The sequence below is a fragment of the Netta rufina genome (assembly GCF_964035555.1).
Source record: "Netta rufina genome assembly, chromosome: 13".
NCBI lineage: Eukaryota > Metazoa > Chordata > Aves > Anseriformes > Anatidae > Netta > Netta rufina.
Genome location: NC_140136.1, coordinates 7,787,738 through 7,812,832, shown reverse-complemented (window position 1 = coordinate 7,812,832; position 25,095 = coordinate 7,787,738). Strand labels below are relative to the sequence as shown.

At 33.7% G+C, this 25,095-nt stretch overlaps 1 protein-coding gene across 1 annotated transcript in view; it reads left to right on the top strand.

The window, feature by feature from the left end:
- The window catches only part of CDH8 (cadherin 8), a gene marked incomplete at both ends in the record, with an annotated part of 134,421 nt that overhangs the window by 87,590 nt on the left and 21,736 nt on the right, over positions 1-25,095 (top strand). Inside the window, 2 exons of the mRNA XM_084294406.1 lie at positions 14,148-14,269; positions 20,523-20,640. Of these exons, the coding sequence (XP_084150532.1) occupies positions 14,148-14,269; positions 20,523-20,640 (240 nt within the window). The remainder of the gene's footprint in view (positions 1-14,147; positions 14,270-20,522; positions 20,641-25,095) is intronic.

Here is a 25,095-nt window from a genome sequence, read left to right as displayed (position 1 = left end):
TACTTTCCCATCACTGGCTGACTCCTTCTAATCTCTGTGAAGCAGTTCATAGTTGTTGCTTTCATTGTATGCACAGTTACATACCTACACCCTTTCTGGTGTATTAATATATACATTTTTCATTACATATTTTAATTAATAGTTACTTCTTTCTAGTTCAAATTTTCCCTTCTCTACTCATGTAATGACTTCACTATATTGATGAATTGTATCACAAGGATTTGTAAGAAAAGAGAAAATTATAAAGAACTTTGACCTCATTGAAGGATTGCTCTGAAATACAGGCTTAGAATTCAAAGAGAAAAATAATAGTCTATTAATGTTTATTGCAAGAGGCATACTGAAAATTATTAAAACTTTGAATTGATTCTTAAATTTTCTTTCTACTTTGCCATGAATCCAAGTTTACTCTGCTGAATGAATCTGGAGCCTGAACTTCTAGGTGATTACAATGTAGAGTTTCATTGGCAAAGTGACCTTTCTCTCAGGGTGTACCTTTTGGTCTGTGGATATGAAAGGTGAACTTTTTCTGTCGCTCACTGGACTTTAAATAGTGGATTAATGAGATTTCTCTTTTTTTGTTGTTGTATGTTTAAGACTTATATGCCTGAAGGCTAAGGAGCTTAAAGTTGTATGCCAAGGTTGGGAGGGCTTTTTTCAGCTAGATGCATGAGAGAATGGGGAGTGGATATAGCCTTGCTTTGTAAGTCAGGGCTGATTATGCTGCTCATATGTTTGGGCTCTCTGGAGCTAAGCCCTGAACAGGAAAGGAATCTGGGGACATATGCAAGTATTCTCTGAGAACCTGCATTGCTGTGCAGTAAGAATGAATGATTAACTTACAGGCATTTCTTTTGATGCCTTTTTTTCTTTTTTTTTTTTTCCCCCCAGTATGTACAAAGGCTCGTCACATTTTTGTTTCTTTGGTACTTTTTGAATTGGAATTTTCTGACATTCAGTAAAATCCAGTAAAGTCAGGATCCTTAAAGTCATATGTAAACCCATTCATCTGAACACACACATACATTTTTTTTTAGTTTGTATAAGGTACAATTATAGCTATAACTACTGTTCACATTGACATGCTTGTGTTGCTTGCATTAACTGGTTAGCAATTTTGCTGGGCAGTGAAGCGGAGCAGAGTTCAGGCTGAGCTAACCTCCTCAGTATTCTCTCAGTTTCTTGTACCGGTTTTGTAGTACTTATCAAGTTATGTGTTGTCAATGCTATTCAGCTACTAAAAGAAAATCAAATAGCCATGATTTATTTATTATAACATTTTTGCTACATTTTCCACAGATTCTGAATAGAGTTCGTTCTGATCATTCTCCTCTCTGGAGAAGAGGAGGCTGAGGGGAGACCTCATCACAGTCTACAACTTCCTCGTAAGGGGGTGTCGAGAGGCAGGAGACCTTTTCTCCATTAACACTAGTGACAGGACCCGCGGGAACGGGGTTAAGCTGAGGCAGGGGAAATTTAGGCTGGACGTCAGGAGGGGGTTCTTCACAGAGAGGGTGGTTGCACACTGGAACAGGCTCCCCAGGGAAGTGGTCACTGCACCGAGCCTGTCTGAATTTAAGAAGAGATTGGACTGTGAACTTAGGCACATGGTCTGAACTTTTGGGTAGACCTGTGCGGTGTCAAGAGTTGGACTTGATGATCCTTAAGGGTCCCTTCCAACTCAGGATATTCTATGATTCTACGATTCTATGATTCAAGCTATCAGATTGTCACACATGTACAAGGTATATACTAATTATGCTCTGTCTTCTTTATACCTCCAGATCCATAGATTCCCATTTCTATATTCTAATGTCTGTAAGAGCCACACTGCAGATATTTCCTCAGCATCCTTACTGTATGTCTGATTAATACTAAGGAAGTTCCCTATACTTCAGTCGTTGCTTTTTAATTGATATAACAAGAGCGGCAATAAATAGAGAAAAAATGTCATTTGAAATCAAAGTAGAGACTTATCCCTGAGAAGCTAACTTAAGCAAGAAAGAAGTATGTTAGTAACATAACTGCATAATATTCCTCCAATTTAAATATGAATATCCTGATATTTTCATTCTCATTCCACATAAACTGTATCTGAGATTTGTTTGAGACACAGAATTTCAGTTCTTTAAAAAAGAAAGAAAGAAAAGAAAAGTATACATCCATTATTAACAATGCTTATTTGGTATTCTCTTTAAAAAGTGAAGTAATCATTTTCTCAGGAATATGTGTATTACATAGTGGAAATTCATTTAATAATATCACATATCTCAACAAGAAAAAATAAATATATTCCAATTTGCAATCAAGATTCGCAAATGAGATTTGTGAAGAACACACCAACAAATAACAGAAACCATGGCTCACAAACTTTAAAGACAAATAAATGATGATCCCTTTAAAGTTCTCAAGTTCTCCTGAAATAACAGTGAGTGGGCTACTCAAGATTTGTGTTTTCTTTCTAGCCTTTTTATGACTATGAGCAGCACTGGATTTCTGCAACCTCATTCAGGTCAAATCTCAGTTAAAGTTTGTCAAGAACACAATGAGCTTCAGTATATTCAAGCATAGACAGGTTACTTTACAATTAGTATAGACTCCAGCCTTTTCAGATATACTAGGCGATAGAGAGATGAAACGTGCATCCATTTGCTCTGTTTCATCATGTTACTCGAAGGCTCTTCCAAAACTTCTCTCTTTTCTCACACTGTATCACACGCACAGACATGCAACAAGTCAGCAGGGGAATTACAAATCCATGCAGGCTGGCATGGGAGAGGATGTTTGTTAGCCCAAAACAATGCTTTTAGCCATGTTTTGTATTTCTGAGTGAGGTTTTTTTAATGAAATTTCTCTTTCCCATGTTCTCCGGGCAGTGTAGTCATGGAGCTATTATTTTGACTTTGATTGACTGCTTTTATCAAGTGACCCCTGATATTCAGCTATACTTGCCAGACAAAAAGCATACCAGTGGGGTAATTAGCCCTCACCTTCCTCCACCACAGTGTTTGGCAAAGTACCAGAACTGCCACAACTAGTGGAAATTCTCATGAATTATTAGTCAAAACAGAAGATGAAAAGATAGACAAGATCTTGAAATGGAAATGGTAATTTGACCACAATAAATATTTTCCAGGCATAGAGCATAATAATCTCAAGGACAAACCTGTGGGCTCTATCTGACAAAGGTAATTACCAATACCAACTACATTCTTTAGAAATGAAGAAGTATGAGGCAATTTTATCACCTAATGGGAAAGGGCATAAAGCCAGGAAGACTTTTTATGGTTTACCAAGAATATAAATACAATAATTGAATCATCACCCAACACATGCTTTACTAAAATTTATCTATATTGTATATTACTTAAAAAAAAAAAAAAAAAAAAAAAAAAAAAAAAAAAAACAAGGACATTAATTAAAAAGGAAAAGAGACGTAATTACTCTTCAGAATAAGCCTTCAGCTACAATGTACATTTTAATGTCATGAATACCTTCACTCATGCTTTAATTTATTTAATGTTATTTAGCCTTTTATTGTAAAAATGACTATAGGCACTATTAGCAATAATTCTAACATTTTAGGGAGTTACTTGGGTGCATCATATAATTACCTGTAATTTAGGACTGAGTAAATTTCAGTAAGTTTTAGAAGGAGAAGAAAATAAGCCTTTATGGAGGTTTAAACAGGATAAGCTCAGGATATTAACCTTTTTCGCTTGACCCTTTTCTCTCTGGCTTAGTGGAACTCAAACTAGGTGATCCATCATTTTTGCACTAACAGAATTCAGTAAGGTAGTTTTTATTCATTTGCACATAAATACAGGGCTATACAGAACTCCATAGATTCTGATGGGTCATAGAGAATTTGCCACTGGTCAGTGGAGGGCTGAAGGGGGTTTGCAGCTCTCAGCTGTTGAAGTACGTTCAGAGATATCGTAAGCTTTCCCCTTAGTGTTTTTCTCAGCTCATGAATGGCAGGAGATGTGATCCACATGGATAATAGTGTGGCAGAGGCTGTATTATGAGGGAATATGAATGGGAAAGGAGTGCACTTATGAAACAATCTTTGTATAAATTGGGCTTGCTAGTTTAGGAGCTAGAATTAAAATTCAGGTGTGGGGAACTGCATACAAGTTAGTAACCTCTGGTTTCAGAGGAAAGCATGTAAGGCAGCTGTGAATAAATCATCTGAGTAATTAACTGGGAAAGAAGTCTGAGGAGGTAATAAGCATACTTACAGCAAGGAAAAGGACAGAGATCTGTATAGTCTAGATTCTGGTTTCAGGGCATTACAAAGCCAAGTTAGACTTCTCAGTTCTGTATTTGCAAACATTGATTCCACAAAAACAGTGGAATTTGAGAACACTGTTCAAAACAAAATGCAAAAGATTAGGAAACTAAGTGGTGTTTTAGGTGAGAAAATGTCAGTTCACCACTTAAATATATAACACAATTTTAGATAATGGTGTTTTAGTCCTTGTGGGCCACAAGACAGGTAAGTATTCAAGTAAGGAGCAGAAGGGTCATTAGTGAAAATGTATTAACGTATGTGAAGCATGTTTGTTAATTACTTACAGAAAACTGGAGGAATGCTTAAAGTGACAATATACCTACAATATTAGCAAAACGTGCACATTGATAAACTGAACAACCAACAATTGGCCATCTGCACTTTGAAGACTTGAACAAAAATTTCTGAAGAAGTATGATTCATCTTAAAAATACTGTCTAGTATGAATCCAGTTTGATAAGAATTTATATACTCCTTCTAAGAAGAATGTGACTCTATCTAAAATCTCCACCTTTTTTTTTTTTTCTTCCTGTAAGACTGAAGCATAAGAGTAGGTCAGAGTAGAGGTTTGTAACTGGATTATTCTTTTTTTAGTCAATCTTCTTTAAGCACTTTTTTTTTCCCTAGAATAAAGACTCTACTCAGAGCAGTATGCTTTGAGCTTCTAGTAAAGTTTCTGATTGGCAAAGAATGATGGTATTTTCTGTCTGAAAAACAGAGGATTTTAAAAGGTATATACAGGTATGCTGGGGACACCTTTTTGCTGGTGGTGTGCAAGTATGAATTTTTGATTGCTAAACTTCTAGAATCTGATTCAAGTCAAGCCCATAGAGCAATATTTTATCCATGAAGGGAAACATAAGATCAATAAATTACACTATCAAGAAAGTTAGTCCCAGGAAGGAATATGAGCTCTAAAAATGATTAAATTTAAATACTTCTATGATAAGGTCTTGTTTAATAAAAAGTTTTATTAAAGTATTTTGATGTTTTGACTAACAGTAAGGAAGAGAGAGGTTTTATTTGGGCTATTAATTATTTGACTTCACTCATGAAATCATTTACAGTAAAAGTAACCCCAAAATATTCCAGACGTCTTATTCTCTATCAGTCTGCTTATTGTTATTATTGCTGTTAGTCATTATAAAGTTTCAAAGCTAATTATAATTGACAAGAAGACCTTGCATATCTGAGTCAATGTTTTATAACATTTTAATATGCATGATGTATTAGCATATTAACAATGTAATTGCTCTAAAGTGTGGGCCAGATTTCTGACTCTTTCATGCTAGCACGGTTCTCTTGATTAACGTGGAATCAAGCAACACAGCAACAAATTGTGTCCCTGTATATTTGTTGTGACTTAAACTTTTCTTCAAATAATTTTCTCCCTGCCTGTTCACCGGTTTATTTTTTGAGGCAGATCCTATTCTGCCACTTAATGGCACCATATTATTTTCTAGACGTTTTTCTCAATGTGATATTTAGAAATGAAAACCTATTCCTTCCTCACAACAATTAAGGCATTACACTGCCTCCAAAAATCTGGAATCCTAATTAGGTATGTGGTGCTGGGATCTACAAGAAGTAATCATCTAGTAGCATTTCCATCACACTGTAACTGTGAGTCTCTGTTATGGTTCCCTTTCAACTCGGGATATTCTCTTTCTATGTGTTTCCCAATAGTTTTCTGTGGTTCCCTGTTTTCCTAACTCTTCTGTCCTTCTTATTGGTAGCTGCCACAAGGAAGTGAAAAAAGCTTTTCAGAAGCTTAGAGTAGACTGCCTTTTGCTAAAATTGAGGGTCTATAGAATAGTGTTTCCTAGTTGCAGATGTTTCTGGAGGTTTCAGTTGTGATTAGTTTTGCTATTGCTTATTCTTGAAGTGATATATATATATTTTTATCATGTTAACTGATCTGGATTTTTCTTTTATTTGCATTGATTTTGAAAAAAAAAAAAAAAAAAAAAAGTAACTGTGTAACTCTAAACATTTGTAACCTTCCTTTCTTTTTGGTTTGTAAATCCACTGTTAATAGTTGTCAAAACTTAAACCGTATTGTTAATTTCCATACTCATAATAGTTCACCTCTTACATATATAATGCAGTTAATTTACTGAAAATGACATAGCTGCAAACTACAGCCTGACTTGCATCCTCGTTAGAGAAAAATAGGGCTGAATAACAATACTGTATCAGAAATATAGGTTGTTTTCTGCCAACATTTGTTTCAGTTTGGTCTCTGGATAGATGTGTGGGTGGAAGGATGCTGGCAGTGTACAATTTTTTTTTCCTTGAGGATTTATTTAGGATCTGTGAATAAAACAGCATTGTTTTCATTGTCATGAACCTGACATGACTATAGCAGCTTCCAATACAACCCGCTTAAGCAGCTATACTAATAATTTATTTTGAATTATGTATTTGTTTACTCATATTGATGTGTCACATATAACTTGATTATGTGTCACTATGAATATAAAGCTCACTGTGGTCAAAATTAGATATGCAGAAGAACAGTCTCTAAGGACATGCTGTTTGCAACCAGAGCTTCTGACAAGAGACAAGTACCCGTAATTGCTACTCAAATATTGAAAAGGTGCTATAGTTTCTGATTAGGATGCCCCTTCTAAATCTCTTTTCAAGCCTTACCCCATCCCTTTGTTCCTCCGACTTTAATATTCATTCGTCTCTCTCCTTGTGCATACCCCATGCAGTCTAATCACTCTCTTATGCAGTATGTAGGTTAAATGTAATGAGCATTCACGTTACCTAGTACATCTAATATCTAGTATATCTTCTAGCATTTTATTTTCCAAGTCCATGAGAAAGAATAGAAAGAGGTGAACCCTGAGGTGGATTTTTCAAAACACAAATACTGTGAGTTAAGGGAGACTACCATTGAAAGTGACTTATGATAACCTGAAACTTGAGTTTCTGGGTTGTTGGGTTTATGGGAAGGGGCACAAGGGGAGGGTTGCCTAGGCTTGGCATTCCCCTCCAGCTCTAAGATTGATATGACTTAGGTTTCATATCATTGGTTTATCTTCTGCTCAGTTAATGACAAATCTTACCATGGACCCTGTTTCTCAGTCACATTGCAGCACCAGGTAACTTTTCCTCTTTAACTTGGATGGCAAAATTTAAACAGAATGGTATCTTTTGGTTTTCTCATATAGCTAGGGTTTTGGTAGGAGACACTTCACAACTGTAAACTGCATTTGAGGGGGTGTTTTACTGCTCCAATCTAATTTTGCCTTTCCGAGCCCTCTTGATCTCTCTTTATGCATTCAAACAAGACACAGTCATGCATATACACCAAGCAAAATATGATACTTCTACAAAGAATAACAAACATTTCCCAGTTTTGCAAATGGATCTTTCAATTCACCAAGGATCAAAGGTAATTATAGAGTTACTATTTGTTAGGCTGATGAATAACTACACAGCTTAATGGTAACCATTGAAAATGGTGGAAAAATAACAAAGAGTTTGCATTTGAATGTTAAATGATTCCCTGCCCTCAGATATGCAAAATGGGAGCTGATTCCATCAATATATATTGTCTATATGAAAATAATATACTTTAATACATATATATATTGTTTTATTATCAAGTTTATATACCCATGTTGATCGTTTGAAGTTAACAAAGTACCAATTTGAGGCCATAGCTTTAATTTAAATTATATTTAAATTTTAATTCTTATATTACTTTAAATGTAGGAAATAGATCATGTAATATTAAGGACAAGGACTTGATTAAACTTTCAGAGTAAAAGAGATTTGATTAACTTCAGTAGAAGTGGAATCAGACCTTGAAGTGAAAGGGAAAAGTAAATACAAAAGCAGTCATTTTGAATTACTTTGCTACTACAGTGGCAAGCAAAGGACTTTGTGCTGAGTTAGGTGAATGTCACTGATAAGAAAATGGTGTTTGGTCTTTTTGCAGACATGTTTCATTTTTCTGCAAATTTCAGGTAACTGATTCAAATTTTCTATTCATTATAGGCTATATTAAATATTTTTGTATGTCTTTTGTGCCCTAAAGCAAAATCAACTAAACAAACAAAAACACAGAAAAAGAAAATGAGTATCTGAGTGAGGCTCGACGAGTATGGCTTTATGTGAGAAATGGTTTCTGTCATGGCTTGTCCATCTATCACAGAAATTTTACTCTTTCTTTTCTCTTTTTATATTAGCAGCAAACTGAAAGTATAATCTGTCCTTTTATCGTAATCCATACATTTTATGTATTTATTAAAGGTAGGTAGATCTTAGTCACTCTTTATAGGTGAAATTACTTTTTAAATACAAATTCATCTTTGAAGTCATTTGCTTGAAAATGTAGCCTGTCCTCAGATCTCCCTCCCACCCACCCCCCTTGTCCTCCTTTCCACAATATGCAGTTAAAACACATATTCTACCTGGTTAGTCACTATATATGGTTCTCCTTGATTTGTCCATACAAATGTGGAAGCATGCATTTTGCAGGATTTTTTTTCATAGCAATGAGAGGTGGAAAAGTGAACAAAACTGAAGGAAGTGGAGTATTTTGAGCAAATCCTTGGTTAAAATTGACAGTCTATTCATGAGGAAATAAAAACAGACGGTAGCATAGCTTTGTTCTTGACTTGTTCCTCTTTCATCTGTAGACCATAATAAAATAAACTGAGGGATCTACTGAAAGGTGACAAAACTTTTCAATACCATTGTTATTTTTCTCCCATAGAATAAACCAAGAAATATGTTTGGAATAAACCAATAAATATGTTTCGTATCTTATTGTTTCTCCCCCCTTCCTACACATATGAACATGCAGAGGCTCACCAAAATCTGTACTCCTCTGATATGTTACAGTGTGCTGAAATAAATATAAATTTTGAATAAGGGTTTGTTTCTTGTCTTAGCATTTTATTCAGAATGCATTCTACTGTGCATTGATATGTTTATGTTATTTTACAGATACTCCACAACTTTCAGTATTTTTTGTATTTTCTCATCCTTTAAAAATTTAAGAATGGGAGTGTTCTTAAGTCTTTGTGGTGACCAGTCCTGTTTATTTGTTTCTTTCTGGTTTGGTTGTTTGAATTTTATCTAAATTCAAAAATAGCTTATGGTATGTTATTTTTAAAAGAATTTCAGAGTCTCTATCAGGCAGTCAATCTCTTTTGAATCAGATCATTACACAACACTTCAGACAAATGAACACAGTATTTATTGCTATATATGATTTTTACAGTTAAACTTCAACATAAATAAAGTTTCAGTTTCACAATAGCATCTCTGTTTCACAGGATTCTTGAAGCAGAGTTGTCAGTTTTATATGGCAAAAGAATTGTTAGAAGCTGCAGTGTTTTAGAGGTAAATGATTGCACAAAGAAAATGACAACATAAAGCCAAAAAGGAAAAATAAACTTGTCCTGCATGTAGATTATCTTACTAAAATCATCAGATAAAACCTTGATAAATGCATGGGGAACAGATCTGTTAAAATACAACTTAATAAGTTTGAAGTATGAAAGATGTAAAACAAGTGCTATTGTTTTTAGTAAGTCAGTGATTCAGATTTTGTTTTGATTTCTCTGTTAGAACTAGGACTTCTAATTTAAAATATTATTAGAGTAGAAATTTCACTGAATCAGAGAAGCATGAAATAGCTATTTCCAAGCCATATGATGATGATAATAATAATAAAAGATGTGTTATTTTTGAGGAGTCTACCTTTTATTCAGGTACTTCATTTTAGTTAAAATGCAAGACAGTTTATGACTTTTTAAAGAGAACCTTGATGTGATTTGGATGCTTTAATTAAATAAGGGAGAAGTGGATGATACTGGATTTCTTTGTGTTAAATAAATGATGATTTTTTTTTTTTTCAGCCAGTAATTCTCTTTTGTAAAGACCACTGCTCTTTAAGATAACTGGTACATATATCTATCAAGGAAAGACAGTAGAGAAGTGTTTTAAGCATATTTATGAAGCATTTAAGAAATGCTTATGGGAACTGAATACTGGCATTATATGCTGCCAGCTATGGAATAAGACCCCAAATCTGTTTTTAAGGTCTAACTACTCCTAGTATTACTTGCTGCATCTAGGAATGATGTTAACATTTCTATGCTTTGCATTAGAAATCTCCGGTGATACACGTTCTTCTCAAATACGTAGTTTTTTTCAGGAAGGATGAAAGAAGTTGACTAGTAAGAACTAGAATTGATCTGCAACCTACAAAAAATTAAGTTTGGAGACACTAAATGCCTTGAACATAGGATTTTTTTTTCTATTTGATTTTGATTATCTCATCTGAATTATTTGATAATTTGATTATCTCATCTTTTTGTATCAAACTGCAGCACTTTTTAATCCTGAGTGTTTCAATGGTATCTTACTCAGAGATGATTACTAGCAAGGTGCATAATTGAAGCAGTTGAAGTTCAAATACAATTTGAGAACTAGGGAGAAAAACAGAAGAGCTTCTTAAAAGAAGAGCAGAAGGCATCTTAAAAGCTTTTAAACCTTTCAATATACATTTTTAAGTTCACATGGACTTATAAGCTTATATTTGGAAATTTCTTTATTATTACCAATTCATTCCACTACTTATTTTGTCATTGAATCACACCTGCCTTATACCTGTCTTGCCTGTCTATATATATATATATATATTTTTTTTTTTTTTCCATGTGTGCATTGTGCTCATCTACAGCAGACTGCTGGATGTTAGAACTGTGAACAGTAATTGATACTTCAGTGCAGCACATAAAAGAGCTATACTTTTAGGAAATTATCTACACAATTTGCATATGTGTTTCTTATAGCTACGTGCTCTGCTGTGGCAGTGCTGTCCACAGAAGACTAGCTGAATATATTTGAAATTAGAAACTAAATCCTTCTGTGCAGCTTTACCCTGAAAATGATTTTGGTAAACTAGACTAGTGGAAATTTTGCTCAGTATTTTTAAATAGAATGCTTCAATGTCCTAAATTTTCTAACTAAGACATTGCTTCTCAAGTGATGGCCCTAATGATGTACACGTATTTGTATTGCAAGACTCAAAGGTAGATTCCTGGGTGAATGTTTGAGAGGAAAGAACTGTCTGTGGAGGTGAACAAGGAGAGCATATCTCCTAGGAAGGGGACATTGGCAGAAGTCAAGGATTAACAGGCAGTTCAGAAACTGCCAATGCTTTCAACAGCTGATTTATGTGAATGAAACTAAAATTTCTAGGACAGCTACCCATGCAAACATAACATTTTTTTGCTCTAATACATCAGCATGGATCAACTTCAAATGTTTCCTACTTTTTGTGAGGAAACAAAGACAGTGGGCACTGCTAACAGCAATGGATTTAAACTTGAGAAGGTCATCCTCAGCATACATGTTCTACCACTGAAGTTTGCAGACACTTAAAGTATGAACATGGGCGGATGGAGTTGTTTTATCTTGTCAGTGTTCTCATTGTCAAGTGAAAATAGGATTTATTCAGTGAGAATTCATAAGTTTGTTTTAATAAGCATACTTAGAGTGATTTTTATTTATGGTGATTATTTATTTATTTTCACTTAGTATGAAGTGAAAATCCATTGAAAAATCTGCAATGACAAAATAATACAATGTGTTCATGTGGTCGGCAGTACAAGCAGTAGATAAAATTCCCTCACCACCTCTCTTTCTCAGCAATACATTTCATCAAAATCACAAGAACCCTAATAGGTAGCGGGTATCCCCTTGTTTGGAGATTTCCAAACAACTAGTTGGGCCTCTCTTGTGTTTAGTAGATTAATTTTTTAAATGAATTCTCATCAAGTTTCTAATTATAATATCTTTAAATTTAATGTTTGTATTTCTGATGAAAGACAAACATTTTGGGGGCAGTCACAGGGGACATGAATAATTTCTTTAGAAGCTTATCTAATTAATTACATTTTTCTGTAATGTCTTTAAAATTTGAACTGCCATCATTTCATTAATTTAGATAAAAGTAAATCTTTAGTGTTTAAATATGACACTAGTGCTGAGAATTCTGATAAGCTAGAAATTCATTGTCTTTATTTTTATCAAGTTAAGATCAAATGTGTTTTAAATGTTCAGAATTCATTATTTGCATATTAACATTTATTTGACTTCAAATACATTATTATTTCATGGCATAAGTGTTCACCTCACCTATTAATAAGTAAGATCATATGATGTGAAACTGATATAAATATTATTCTTATAATATTTCAGAGGTGGGGGAAGGTTCTTTCTCTTCCGTAACACATCTTTTTCAAAACTAAAACTTGTGACTCCTTCAAATGGGAAGTATTTAAAGTCTGATGTCCTGTAATCCTTCATATACAATACAGGTGGAATTTGAGTATTTCCTGCCATCCAGCAAGTGTAACGCCTTTATAGATGAAGCCTCAAAAATTATGATTGTTTTTAGCATACAAGGAAAAAAAAATATGCAAGAGGAAGGATTTGATTAAGTCACAACACAACTAACTTTGATGGAAAACACAAAAATAGACTTTATTCTGTGGTTCTTCCTGTAATCATCTTTACCACTTGTAGGACTGCTACCAGCCACATCACTGGCCTCCAGTCCACTGGCAAAGCCTAACCTACTTTAATTTTTAAAATTTATTATTACAGGTACACGGAGTACAAGTCAATAGCAACTTCTTTCCTGCTCCCAAGAATTAATTCTTTTTTCTCCTAAGTCAGTTCTGTATTGTTAGAAAATGGAACCCATATAGACTGCTAAGTTGTCACATAAGAACATTGATACCCCTGACTCTTAACACAGGAGCTTTTTCACCTGTAGTAAGAATTTAGGTGAAAGCACATACCTAAATTAGTCTGATCTGCAGTTTAATTCATGTAGCGTGCAATTATTCAATTTGTTAATTTATAAGCGCAATAAAATATTGTGCTGTAAGCTTATATTCAGTAAAAAATGGATTTTGAAACTAGGATTGGGTTACTTGCACAGGCATGCATGTCCTCTAGAACATTTTTTAAAACTTCAAATCAGCTAGTCTTCTCAGTTTAAGTAAAGTTCATGTATTTGCTTTTTGGGGAAAAATCATAAAACCTAAAATATTTATTAATAGCCTCTTAAAATAAACTAACTATGCTGAATTGGAGAAAAGACTAGAAACGGAGTGAAATTTATTCAAAGTAGAATGCAAACTGTTGCTTTAGCTTGTCTTTACTTACAGCTTAATAAGATTATTCTACTCTACAATGATAAACTCCTTTATGCAAAATGGTTTTATATTATAAATGATGAGGTGTTATTTCAGTGAAGAACAATGATCACAGGTTATATTTTTGGTTAGCTGCACATGAATCAAAGCACTTTACTAGTCCAAAGTGCAATCTAGTTTTACCTATGTCAGTCTTACAACGTTCTTTTTTCACAATGTGGGTCTCCACATTAATAGTATTTATAATGAAGAAATAATAGATGTGCAGTCAGAAATACTAATAGAGTAAAATGCTCTGTGCTCTGCCAAAGATAAACAAAGAAATAAATCTCTGTTGTTTACAGCCTTCCCTTTTCCATGTATAATGGACTTTATCAATAAAACAATACAAACTTCATCAAAGAAAAATCTTACCAATTTAGTGCAAGAAGTGTCTTCACTGAGCTAATCTCCAACAAACGCTGTTTACAATAGGGGTGTATTTATTCTTTTCAACCATAAAATACTGGCCATCCATCTTTATCTCATGCTCTAACTCTACAATCCATTACAGATAAGACAACCCAATCAAGCATGGACAGTATGGTTTCTATTGAAGAATTTGTGTCAAACCCAGATTAAATCTGTTTAACTTTTATGCTGATTTCTTTTCTTAGGGAACCACAGTCAAGTGTCCCGGGTGCCTGTTGCTATCAAAGTTCTTGATGTAAATGACAATGCTCCTGAGTTTGCGTCAGAACATGAAGCATTTTTATGTGAGAACGGGAAGCCTGGACAAGTAAGTATCTCCACGGTTTTTGAAGTAATTTATTTTTGAGTAATTTTTGAGTAATTCTGTGTGAGAGAACGGGGTGCAGTTTCTTCCTGACAATTTGTCTTATCATTATTCCCAAAATATGTGCCTATGTTCTTGCTTACTATAAATATTCATTTAAGATATATCTGTGATCATGTTCTCTGGTAGATCTTTCTATACATGGACATATATGTTTTGTTTTTTTTTTTTTTTTTTAAGTTTTAAAGTAATGGTGTGTCAATATCCAGAAGAAATATCTAAAGCCTTTAAGCTTCCACTGTTTCCAGTCTTTTTGATGGAGCTCATCACTTCATAAATTCATGTACTTTAATAGTTAAAAATATAATTCAGCCTGAATCTCATTTCAGACATTGAACTATATTGCAGCTTGTCATAGGTATAATTTAGAAGAAAAACTTAAAACAATAAAACCATTTTCCTCTGTCTATATCTCAGTTATTATTTCAATCTAATTCTTACTCAGTTTTCTATGAAAATTGGAAAAGAAAAGAAAAAAAAAAAAAAAAAAAAAAGAAAGAAAACCAGAACTTGGTGGAAAGTCAGGTAATTTGTAAACAAGTTTAATGTGTTAAAAGAGAGACAGGGTGTTGGAGAACTTGAGTTCCACATTTTTCTTACGTCTCAGGGAAGAAAAAAATAAATGATTTTGCACGTTATTTCCTTCTTAATTTGATGAAATTAGACTGGTGGCAAAGAAATTTACAAAACACTACAAGGTAAAATAAATGTAACTAGACTTCAAAAGCAAGGTTTAACACCTGTAGCTCTTTTCAAGGGAAATTAAACAGATTTCTTAAAGAGCATCCATTTTTATGACAAATGTACAGAATAAGGGAAGACTATTTCTTGTCATATAAATTGCAAGGTAAAGATTGAAGAAAATTTAGACTTTCATAAAACAAGGCAGTAACTGAGATTTAACTTTTGTCCAACTTGAGAAATACAGTATGTTATAGCAATTCACTGTTTTTAAACTTTATTTCCAGCTTGTGACATTTTATTTAAATAAACAGCAGCTGACAGCATGACACTAGACTTGTTAATCCAACTATTCCTGTGTCTCGTGGGTGTTAGGCATTGAATTCACTACTTTCCAAAGTAGGTTACCTGACAATGAAGTTATAAATTATATTATTTTAGTACTACTAAATGACAACCTATATAGTAGTATGATGATCTACCTCTATCAAATCTGGATTGTTACTGATGATTTGACTCTCTAGCACCCCTTTTTGTTAATTAAAAAGGTGTCAAAAAGGTGTCACTTAAGAAAGAAAAATTCTGTCTAACCACTGAAAAGATTATTGAAATGTACCCTGAAGTGCAGACATTTCTCAGCAGACAGTTATGTTACAGTTGGTACTGAAGTTCCTCTAGTTCAGAGTGGTTTTCTGTTTGCTCAGGGTGGATTTCAGATGCTGAGTAGTTATGTTTTGTATGATATATTAAATCGTAATGAGAATAGCTTTATCCAGGGCTCAGTAAGCTTCCCTGAAGTCAGCAAGATACGTTGCATTGTGTTTTCTGGATATATTTATCTATCAAATTTCAGGTTTAAGAGATTTGAAATATCTTTCCACCATTTTCACTTTGGAATAAAACAATAAATGACATAATTGGCAGTCAGCTGCTAAAAGCGGTTTTTGTTTAAGTATTTATGGACAACTTTTGTTAAACCATATGTTATTCTTCAACCTCATCCTTGATCTGACGGCAGATGTCTCGTCTCTTGAGCATGAATCCTCATGTGAACTTTATACATGGTTATTCAGTATGCTACCAGCATGGATGAGGTGTCACTGATCCTGCAATTTATTCTGTTTTAATCAAATAACATTAAGGGGACAGTAAGTATGCAGCAGTCCAGAATAATCAAGGTTAGATTCTGAATAAAAGTTGTCATTTAAAATATATTTGTTCCAGTAAAGATTTCTGTATCTATACTACTGGGTTATTTTTTCTTGTGCTCATTATTCTATATTCAAATTTTGGAATAAATCATATTAGTCAGTCCAGATGTAGAATTCCAGAAACAAAATATGTCACTGCTACAAAACAGTTAATGTGAGAACCACCATTTACATAGTAGCAAAAGCCTAATTTGGATGTTTCTTCAAAGTTTAAACTGAAATGTTACATATACAGAAAAGGCACAGTTGTGTTATGGTACTTCAATGTATTTACATTTACAGTTCAGCTTAAATATAAGTTTAAATCAAATTTGAATCACCATAAAGGAGATTACATCTGAACCTTCTCTGAGACATTATTTGCAGCCCCTAAATATATTGACTGAACCTTCTATTCCCGTTCAGTTTCTAAGTGTTCTATTTTGGGTTCTGATATAATTGCGAGTGGCAAGTGCAGCTGCTGGTGATGTGACAGAATGTATTAAAAACTGTTGATGTATAACGTTGCCAGATGCACTTGCTTTGTTTTAACCTACCTCTAACAGTAGTACAGCTAGTAGGAAAGGAAAGGGAGGAAAAGAGGAAATGTTTGTCCATGCACATATTCCTGTGCTCCTTGTGCATTTTTACACACAAAGAAAAGTTGCTATAAGTGTTCTTTGTCAGTTTCAGGAGAAAAACAGATTTGAACATACTGTTGCAGTACTTCTAATCTAACAATGAACCAGCTCATCCATTTACATAAAGCTAAAGCCAGAACACTGTTTTCCCCTACTCCTAGAATAGAACATCTGTATTGCTGCATAAAGGAAAGTTCCTCCCACACTGTTCCTAGGTCCAGACCCAGTTTTCTCCACTAAAGTGCTGTTTGCTCAAAACAAAGCTACAGAATTTTCATACACTTAAATAGCATAGACAATCATGTGCCAGTGCTTACCCTTGTGTGTAAACTAAGCCAGTGTAAAACCAAATCCAATTTTCCCTGAGTCTCTCACCATTTATTTCTATTCTATTTAGTTATCCCAATAGCATGGATTGGCTTTTTCTGATGTTAGAAATCTTCAGATAGATCTTTGTCTCCCTGAAGAGGTAAAATTCATGCAAAGGGCAACATGCAGGTTCTAGCAGTAAATGGCTGGCCCTAGGTGAAAAGGCAAAGTAAAAATTGTACCATAACAAGTCTACTGCTCATAGTGTTATGAATATACAAAGTAATTAAGAGAGAACCATAAGCACCAGTGTAACTACAGAATTTTTTTCAGAGTAGGCAGAACAGTTTTGAGAGAAGTAGGGAAGAGCTTAGTAATTATAAGGAACCGTTTTGATTCAGACAAGTTGCATCACAGGGAAAGACTTCTACACAGTATCATATATTAAAGTCACATGTACACAATGTGTAGTCACATTGATAATAACTTTGTTTTTCTATTTATCCTTCTACATCATTCATTATGATTATACTGGTAATCTTTATACATATTTTTTCAGGCATATTTGGCTATGTAGAAATGTAATACAAATTTGCAGACTATAATGCTGAGTTGTCCTAGGGGATCATTTAAGTATTAATTTCAATCCAGAGTTGCTTGTTAAGCAAAATATGCTCATTTACTGTGTTCCTAGTAAGTATATGTACAGAATCAAATATATACATGAATTTTTAATATAACATCAAAGTTGAAAATTTATTTGGAATAATTTCAAAAATTTCAAGATTTAACAGCTGAAGGGATGTTAACTTTCACTCTAGTGCTTACAGATAAGCAGTTCAGAAATCAGTTTTCATTTTAATTATTATTATAGACCAGTTTCATTATATGAAACACCTTTGTTCTGCATTTTTTTTACTAGGAAAAAAAAAAAAAAAAGAAATCTATAGTGATAGGGATGGCAGGACAGCTCTAGAAGTTCCTCTACCACATTATGTACAACAAATCAAGATAAATAATCTTCCATTACACTATCACACAACACTGACCAGTAAATCATGTTCCTCAGCATATTAAAATGTGGTAATGAGAATTAGTGGACTTTTCTCACTCCTATAGAGTAAAAGCTACAGCAGCTTTCTATCACTGTATATATATTATGCTTTTTTCCTTTTTTTTTTTTTTTTTTTTTTTTTTTTTAAGAGCTTACTTTAATGCAAACACACAAAGAAATAAGGTTGCTATGGAAACACTAACTCTTAATTCTTTGATGTGTGCATGTAACACAACAACTGTAGTATTTCACTAAGCCTGTCTTTTGCATATAATTTTATGTGCATTTTTAGAGAAAGAATTATTTGGTAAACAATGAGGGAAATGGATGGAAAGAAATGAAATATTAGGAAGAATTCTATAGGACATTAAAATATATCTGTTCCTTCAGAACAACAACAACAAAAAAAAAGAACAGCAAAAAAAGAAAAGAAAAGAAAAAAAATAGCAAAGAATATGGTCAGTTTCTGTTTCTTGAAAATTTCCAATCTAGATTATATTCTAAGTGTATTTCAAAAAATTTTGGTGAGCTGAAAACCCATATCACTAACGCTTTTGGCTTCCAACTTACAGGTATGTTAACTGAAATCCTAGGGAAAGAGAATTTTTACAGTCAACTCTCCTATACAATGCTGAAAAGAATTAACAATTGCATAGCCAGCAGAGATTAAATTGCATAATCATTGGAAAAACAGCAACTATTAAGTGCAGTTGATCCTCCAGTCTTTGCTGTGTCATTTTCTTTTTTCCCCATTGTTACTACATTGTAGCACTGTTTGAAAAACAGAACAGTCATAAAACCTATGTGCCAAAAATACTTGTTTGGAATTCCGTTCTAAATTGCTCTTACCTAAAATGCAGAATTTATAGTACCTAGTCCAGCCCTGGACCAGCCGCAGATGGGTAGTTTCCTTTTAGTTTAGTTTTGTTATGCCTCTACAAAGAGCAAGCTGAAAATATTCCATATAAGTGGGTTCATCTCTGCAGTGGGACAGATGATGTCTGCTTATAGTTTTACATCTGTTTACATCTTTTTCATGCTGTGTAGCTCTCTGTTAGAGAGCTACATAGCAGGTCTGTCTGGAGACCTACTTCTTTAAGAAAAAGTTATGTTAGGCCTTCTTTTTCCAGCCTTTCTTCTAATACATGCATGTGAATCATGGTAATCAAGGTTTCCATCCTGGTAGATACAGTTATCAAAAATAATAATCTATTTATATCTAATTTGAACTGTCAAAAACTTTTTCAATAGATTATTGGTGATAAATCTTCCCTGCCCAGAATATATGATTGGGCAAGGAATTAATTGTCTCAACTTTCTTCCTAGGATTTCCTACAAATTATATATGCCTATATCAAAACCCACTCAAACATTTTTATATAAATAATTTGAAATATTTAAGTTTTGGTGCTAGTACTTGTCATTATCTAGTAAGATTTTATTCTTTGAGTCTTGAAGAACACAGAAGGAGGACTGTGATACTGAGTGTTATTGTATATGTAATATACATATTGATAGTCCTTTCCATTGCCATAAAACCAATATAAAATATTATTTATTAACATTGTGTTAGTAAAATGTTCAAAAAGTTCAAAAGTGTATGAATTTGGACAGAATCAGATTTTTTTTCTATTTTTATTTTAATATTTAAAAATGAAATTTGTACTGTTGCCTAATTTGAAATTAATTTAGCCTACCAGCCTACCAAATTTTGTATCCTAACTTTAGTGCCCTGCATTATTTTGTGAATCACTTTTTAATAACTTTTTTCAAAGCAAACTTGTGTTCCTAATACAGGAATAACTGAGATTTTATTAAAACTAAGGGAAAAACAAACAAACAAAATTTTTTTCACAACTCCACTTACAAAATTATATATTTATAGTTAAGTTATTCATTTTATAGATATTCACATTGAGGAAATTATTAAAAATATATTATACATATTGGTCCAGTAAGTAGCATTGCTATATAATGAAAGACTGCTGTAAGCATCTTGAGTGTTTCTGAATCACATTCTTCCCCTTCTTTATTGCTGAATAATGATTACTTGCCTAAACTGCAGCAGTTTTTACTGGCCTGTCTTATATACCCATCTTTCCTTGCTCTCTGCATCCTCTTTCTGGAAACACTTTAGATCCATAGTCACCATTTCTCAGATTTTCAATCTAACATCTTTAATAGCCTTGCAAGCTTATACATTTGCACTTTTAGTCTGGCACATAGAGAAGTGAGAATGTGTTCTATAGAATGGAATGTTCTTTACAATATGTATGTTTAACAGGAGTGTGAATATATAATGAGACCCTTTTCTGTTACAGGTAATTCAGATTGTCAGTGCTGTTGACAAAGATGATCCTAAAAATGGGCATTACTTCCTATATAGTCTTCTTCCTGAAATGGTCAACAATCCAAATTTCACCATCAAGAAAAATGAAGGTAAATATAAAATATATGTACTGTGTACCTGAATTAATTTGGTTGAAATTGCCTTGTTGACTTCCAGTTACTTTAACAGTTTGTCCCTTGAGCAATTAAAATATAGATAATCTGTTTAATGGTACCTTAATTAAATCTCTTAAACCATTGCCAGTATTTTTACAGTAGATAAGAAAGTAAATTGAATACTGGATTTAGATCCAGAAGACAGCGCATTGCCTTAAATAAAAATTTATAGGATGGATTTGCTGCATGTTATATTGCTGTTACACTGAAATTCCAGCGATACACTGTAAGGTGAAAATCTGAAACTATGTTGATAAATAATGTTGGTCTTACATTGACTGGATTTAGATGGGAACATAAAATTAAATATCTGTTAAATCCCCCAAAGGAAATGCCTTTTAAGCCCGTTCATTGTCTGCATGAAGGTTCCAGAGTATTTCAGTCAAGCACTTTTACTAGAAAGAGGAATCTGCTAGGTCAGCAAAGCCCAGAAGGGCACTTTGTATCACTATACTTCACAGCACTTCTGGAAGGGCATAATATCATTTTATAGTACTACAGAAGTTGAATTTCATGCATGATGGAAAAAAATGCCCATTTAATATTGTTAAGCAATAGATTTAGACAGATACTTTTTTGGGCACACATATACTTGAAGGTCATGTGAGAAAGAGCTGGGAATAATTGCAAATGGTGTTATATGTACTTGTATTTTTTTGAATATTTGGCAAAGATTTTTCATCTCTTTTTTTTTTTTTTTTTTTTTTTTTAATTAAATAGCACCTGGTCAAGAATTTTAGTTAAGTTCAGTCTCTTATTTCTCTTATTTTAAATGAAATCTGTATTACTAATAGGAAGATGTATATGTGAGCATTGTATGTGCATGAGTGTAAAAGAAATCTAGGAAATGTCAAACAAAAAGAAAATATTTTCATTTTTTATTATTCTAGCTGTTTATTATTCTAGCTGTTCCAACCAAGATGACACCATTTTGTTATATGATACTATAAAAACCTAAGTTCTTAAATCTGTTTAAATATATACCGATTTTTTTCTTTTCATTAGATGTTTTCTCTTCCAGCATTCACCAAGTTTGTCTCTACTTATATTTGTACTTTCATGTACTTAATAAATCCATCTATGTTTTCTGCACTTGCTGGAGAAGATTTAAAAAAAAAGCTCTTCAAAATCCATTTCATAATCATCAGTAGTGTAAATTGAATTAAGCATCCTGAATGTTAGTTGGTTTGGACCACACAGCATGACAAAATAAACAAAGGTCTTAGCATTTCTCTTCATGTTTAAATACTTAGCTCACATCACTAATTAGCCTTGTCCTTCCAATCTGTTACCCATATAAGACCCACTCTTACTTCTAGTCACAGCCAATGGCAAAGTGCCTCCTGACTTGAGTGGGTGTGAGGAACCTTTCCGTATAACGTATAGTCTAATTTTATTATAACATTGCTACACTTAGTTTTACGCTGGTAATTTTTTGTGCATTTTAATTCGTTAAATGTGTGTAAATCCTTTTAAAACCACCAACTGAAATCTCCTGGAAGCAAAAATGCACTTGAAAAGACTTTTCTGATATAATCCTTCAGCATGCAAAGATAAAATTTCCACTATAAGTATCATTATTTTCTAACAACATTGCTCAGCAAGGGATGCAGTGCATGGCTGATGCTAGAACATGAACTCCCACAAGAAGCAAATATTCCTGTCAAAGCCAAATCAGGGTATAATTTGGTTGGGGTGAGGTTTTATATCATTTAAACATCATAAATCTCTACTAAATCTTTATTTAGTTCTGCCACTTAAACACTGAACTTGAACATGACTTTGGCTTGTGTATATCTGCCAGATAAGCATCAATGATTATTTGTGAACTAACTCCATTGATCCTAAAAAACAAACAAACAAACAAACAAAAAAAACAGGACTGATCAATCAAAATTCTCCTTAGTTGTACTAATAGTTGTACTTAGTTGTACTAATGCATGTCTGGACTGTCTAAAAGCCAGTTTGCTATGGGTTGTTAATGTAAGAAAATGCCTATAACAGAACCTGCTCTCATTTCTGGAGAAAGGTGTTTCTGAGGATTAGATCAGTGCACAACCCACTTAGGCTTGGAACTGGAAAACATTTCCTGACCCTGGTGGTCAAAATCCTTGATGTCTTCCTGACTGTGACACCGCAGCCTTGACTTCCTTTCATGTTCCTAGCCCTGTGGATTAATTCAAGGCAGCAAAGATTGCCATGATTCCTGCAGAATAAATGCTGTCCTCTTATGGATCTTACAAATAGATTCCATTATCTCAGGAAATAAAACACAGAAACCCGATCTTTTATTTGCCAGCATTAGTGATTTTTAAAAGTTATTTTTCATATCTTGCCTTTCTCAAAATTCTCTCAAGAGCAGAGGTAACAAAAAGCACCCCTCAAGAGATTTTCTGAATTAATACTGTCCTTTTGGATTCTTAGTTTGTGCTTTAGATAGGATTGTGACATTTGGCAATTACTTCTGTACTTCACAAAATAATGATCACAAAATGAGATCTGTTGTCACTAGTATGCAAACAATGCATTTTGGCATCTGCTGGGGGAAGAAGGCTGCAATGCTCTGTTTCTTTCCCTCATACTAAGATGGAAGTATTTTGGAATTTTATCTTGCTTTATGGGATATAAGCTTAATCATTAACTCATGTACTCTGTTGCCTATGAGCTAATTCTATCGTTAATACTTTCCAGATTGCCCTAAGGCAAGTTCACAAGATACTTCAGTAATTAACTGTGCTCCCCAATTATACTACAAATATTCTGATAGACTACTTTGTTATTGCCAAATCCGTTTAACTGGGTGACACAATGGTATGTCTTCATCAGAAACCAGAAAACAAAAACAAATGCTATTTCCCAAAGATTAAATTATGTTTTGTAAAAATTATCCTGTGATCATAGCAGAATCTGTTCCTTTAATGGATATACCAACATCCTTTCTTTCTTTGTGCTGTTAAACTTGCATATTTACAATGTCTTCTGTGTAGACAGGATGTCCTAAAATAACTGAAGAGGCTGTAGTGTCTTTCTGATGTAAGTAATGTAAAAATGTAAGTTTAACTGTCATCATACGTATCAAATGTCTGCAGATCATCTCTCAGCGATCTTTATTTCTCATATCTCCTGATCTGTTCCTCCTGTTCTTTTTCCAGCTCAAATGTCTGCTACAGAGTAGTTTTTCTTAGGTTTTGTGCCTTGGCTAAATGGGCAACTACTGATAATCTGAAGGAAAACAATCTTACTGTCTCAAATTGTTATCTAAGGAACACATTTGGCCTACCAGATGCATAAACTTTTATCCCCTCACAAGAGAAATAATTAAATTGTGGTAAAAATGTAAGAAGTTAATGGAACAGGGGAAATCACGTAATGTTTTCTCTGTTGATCCAGGTGACTAAACCTGTGAGTCTATGCCATATCAAAGCCTTGACTGCACAAACTCAGACAGACTGCCTGATCGCTTACATTTCACGTCTCTGTGCTGGGTTTCTGGAGAGAAGCAGAAGTGGGAAAAATGATAATAAATGTTTTGTGTAGTGCTTCTGACAAACTTCAAACCAGCAAGAACCTAAAACTTAAGATGAAAATATCTGATGTTTAGACAGATGTTGATACATTCTAGCGATGTGTTGTTGAATCCTTAGCTGAATGTAATTAACTCGCGCAAAAAGCTGTAGGAGCACAACGAATAACAAAACACTGACAGGAACTTAGATGACTGTTAAGTATTTTGTACTGTCGTGGCATCAGTAACTTGAAATGAGACCTCTGGAAATGGAATTAGCATTTATTGACTGTTTTTTCAGGTGAGTGGTCTTCGCAAAGCATTACCTAAAATCTAATGCCAGTACATTGATCGTCTCCTGCATGCTAAACAATACACTCACAGCAATACCTGTTGTCAGCATCCAATTCCTACTGTTCATATGGTTTCCTTAGTTTATTCAAGTGAGAACAAAATTTTTTGCTAAAAGCATTTTCACAGACGTAAACATTTTGATATGCTGCCAATGCAATTTTTACTTTCAAAAACTAGCAAATACATCTTTGCCATAAAGTGACTTGAAGTTTTTCCCAAAAGATGTTTCCATTGCATTTCCATTTTTCTCATGCCAAATTCTGTTTCCTAACGGAATAAACCCTGAATAAAATGTTCTACAGTGCCTTTGATGCAACAGCTATTCTGGCAGAAGTAATGGTGCATCACTACTGTGTAAATGTGGTATTACATACCTCTAACTAGGGCTCATTTAGGAGCAGCAATCACAGGGTTGCTTGGAACATGGGCAGACCTTGTCCTTAGGGTTAAGAAAACCAACCTAATGGCACACATTTTTATTCCTGCAGATGTCCAATACCCTTATAAGTAATCAGCCTGCCCTCTCCCCA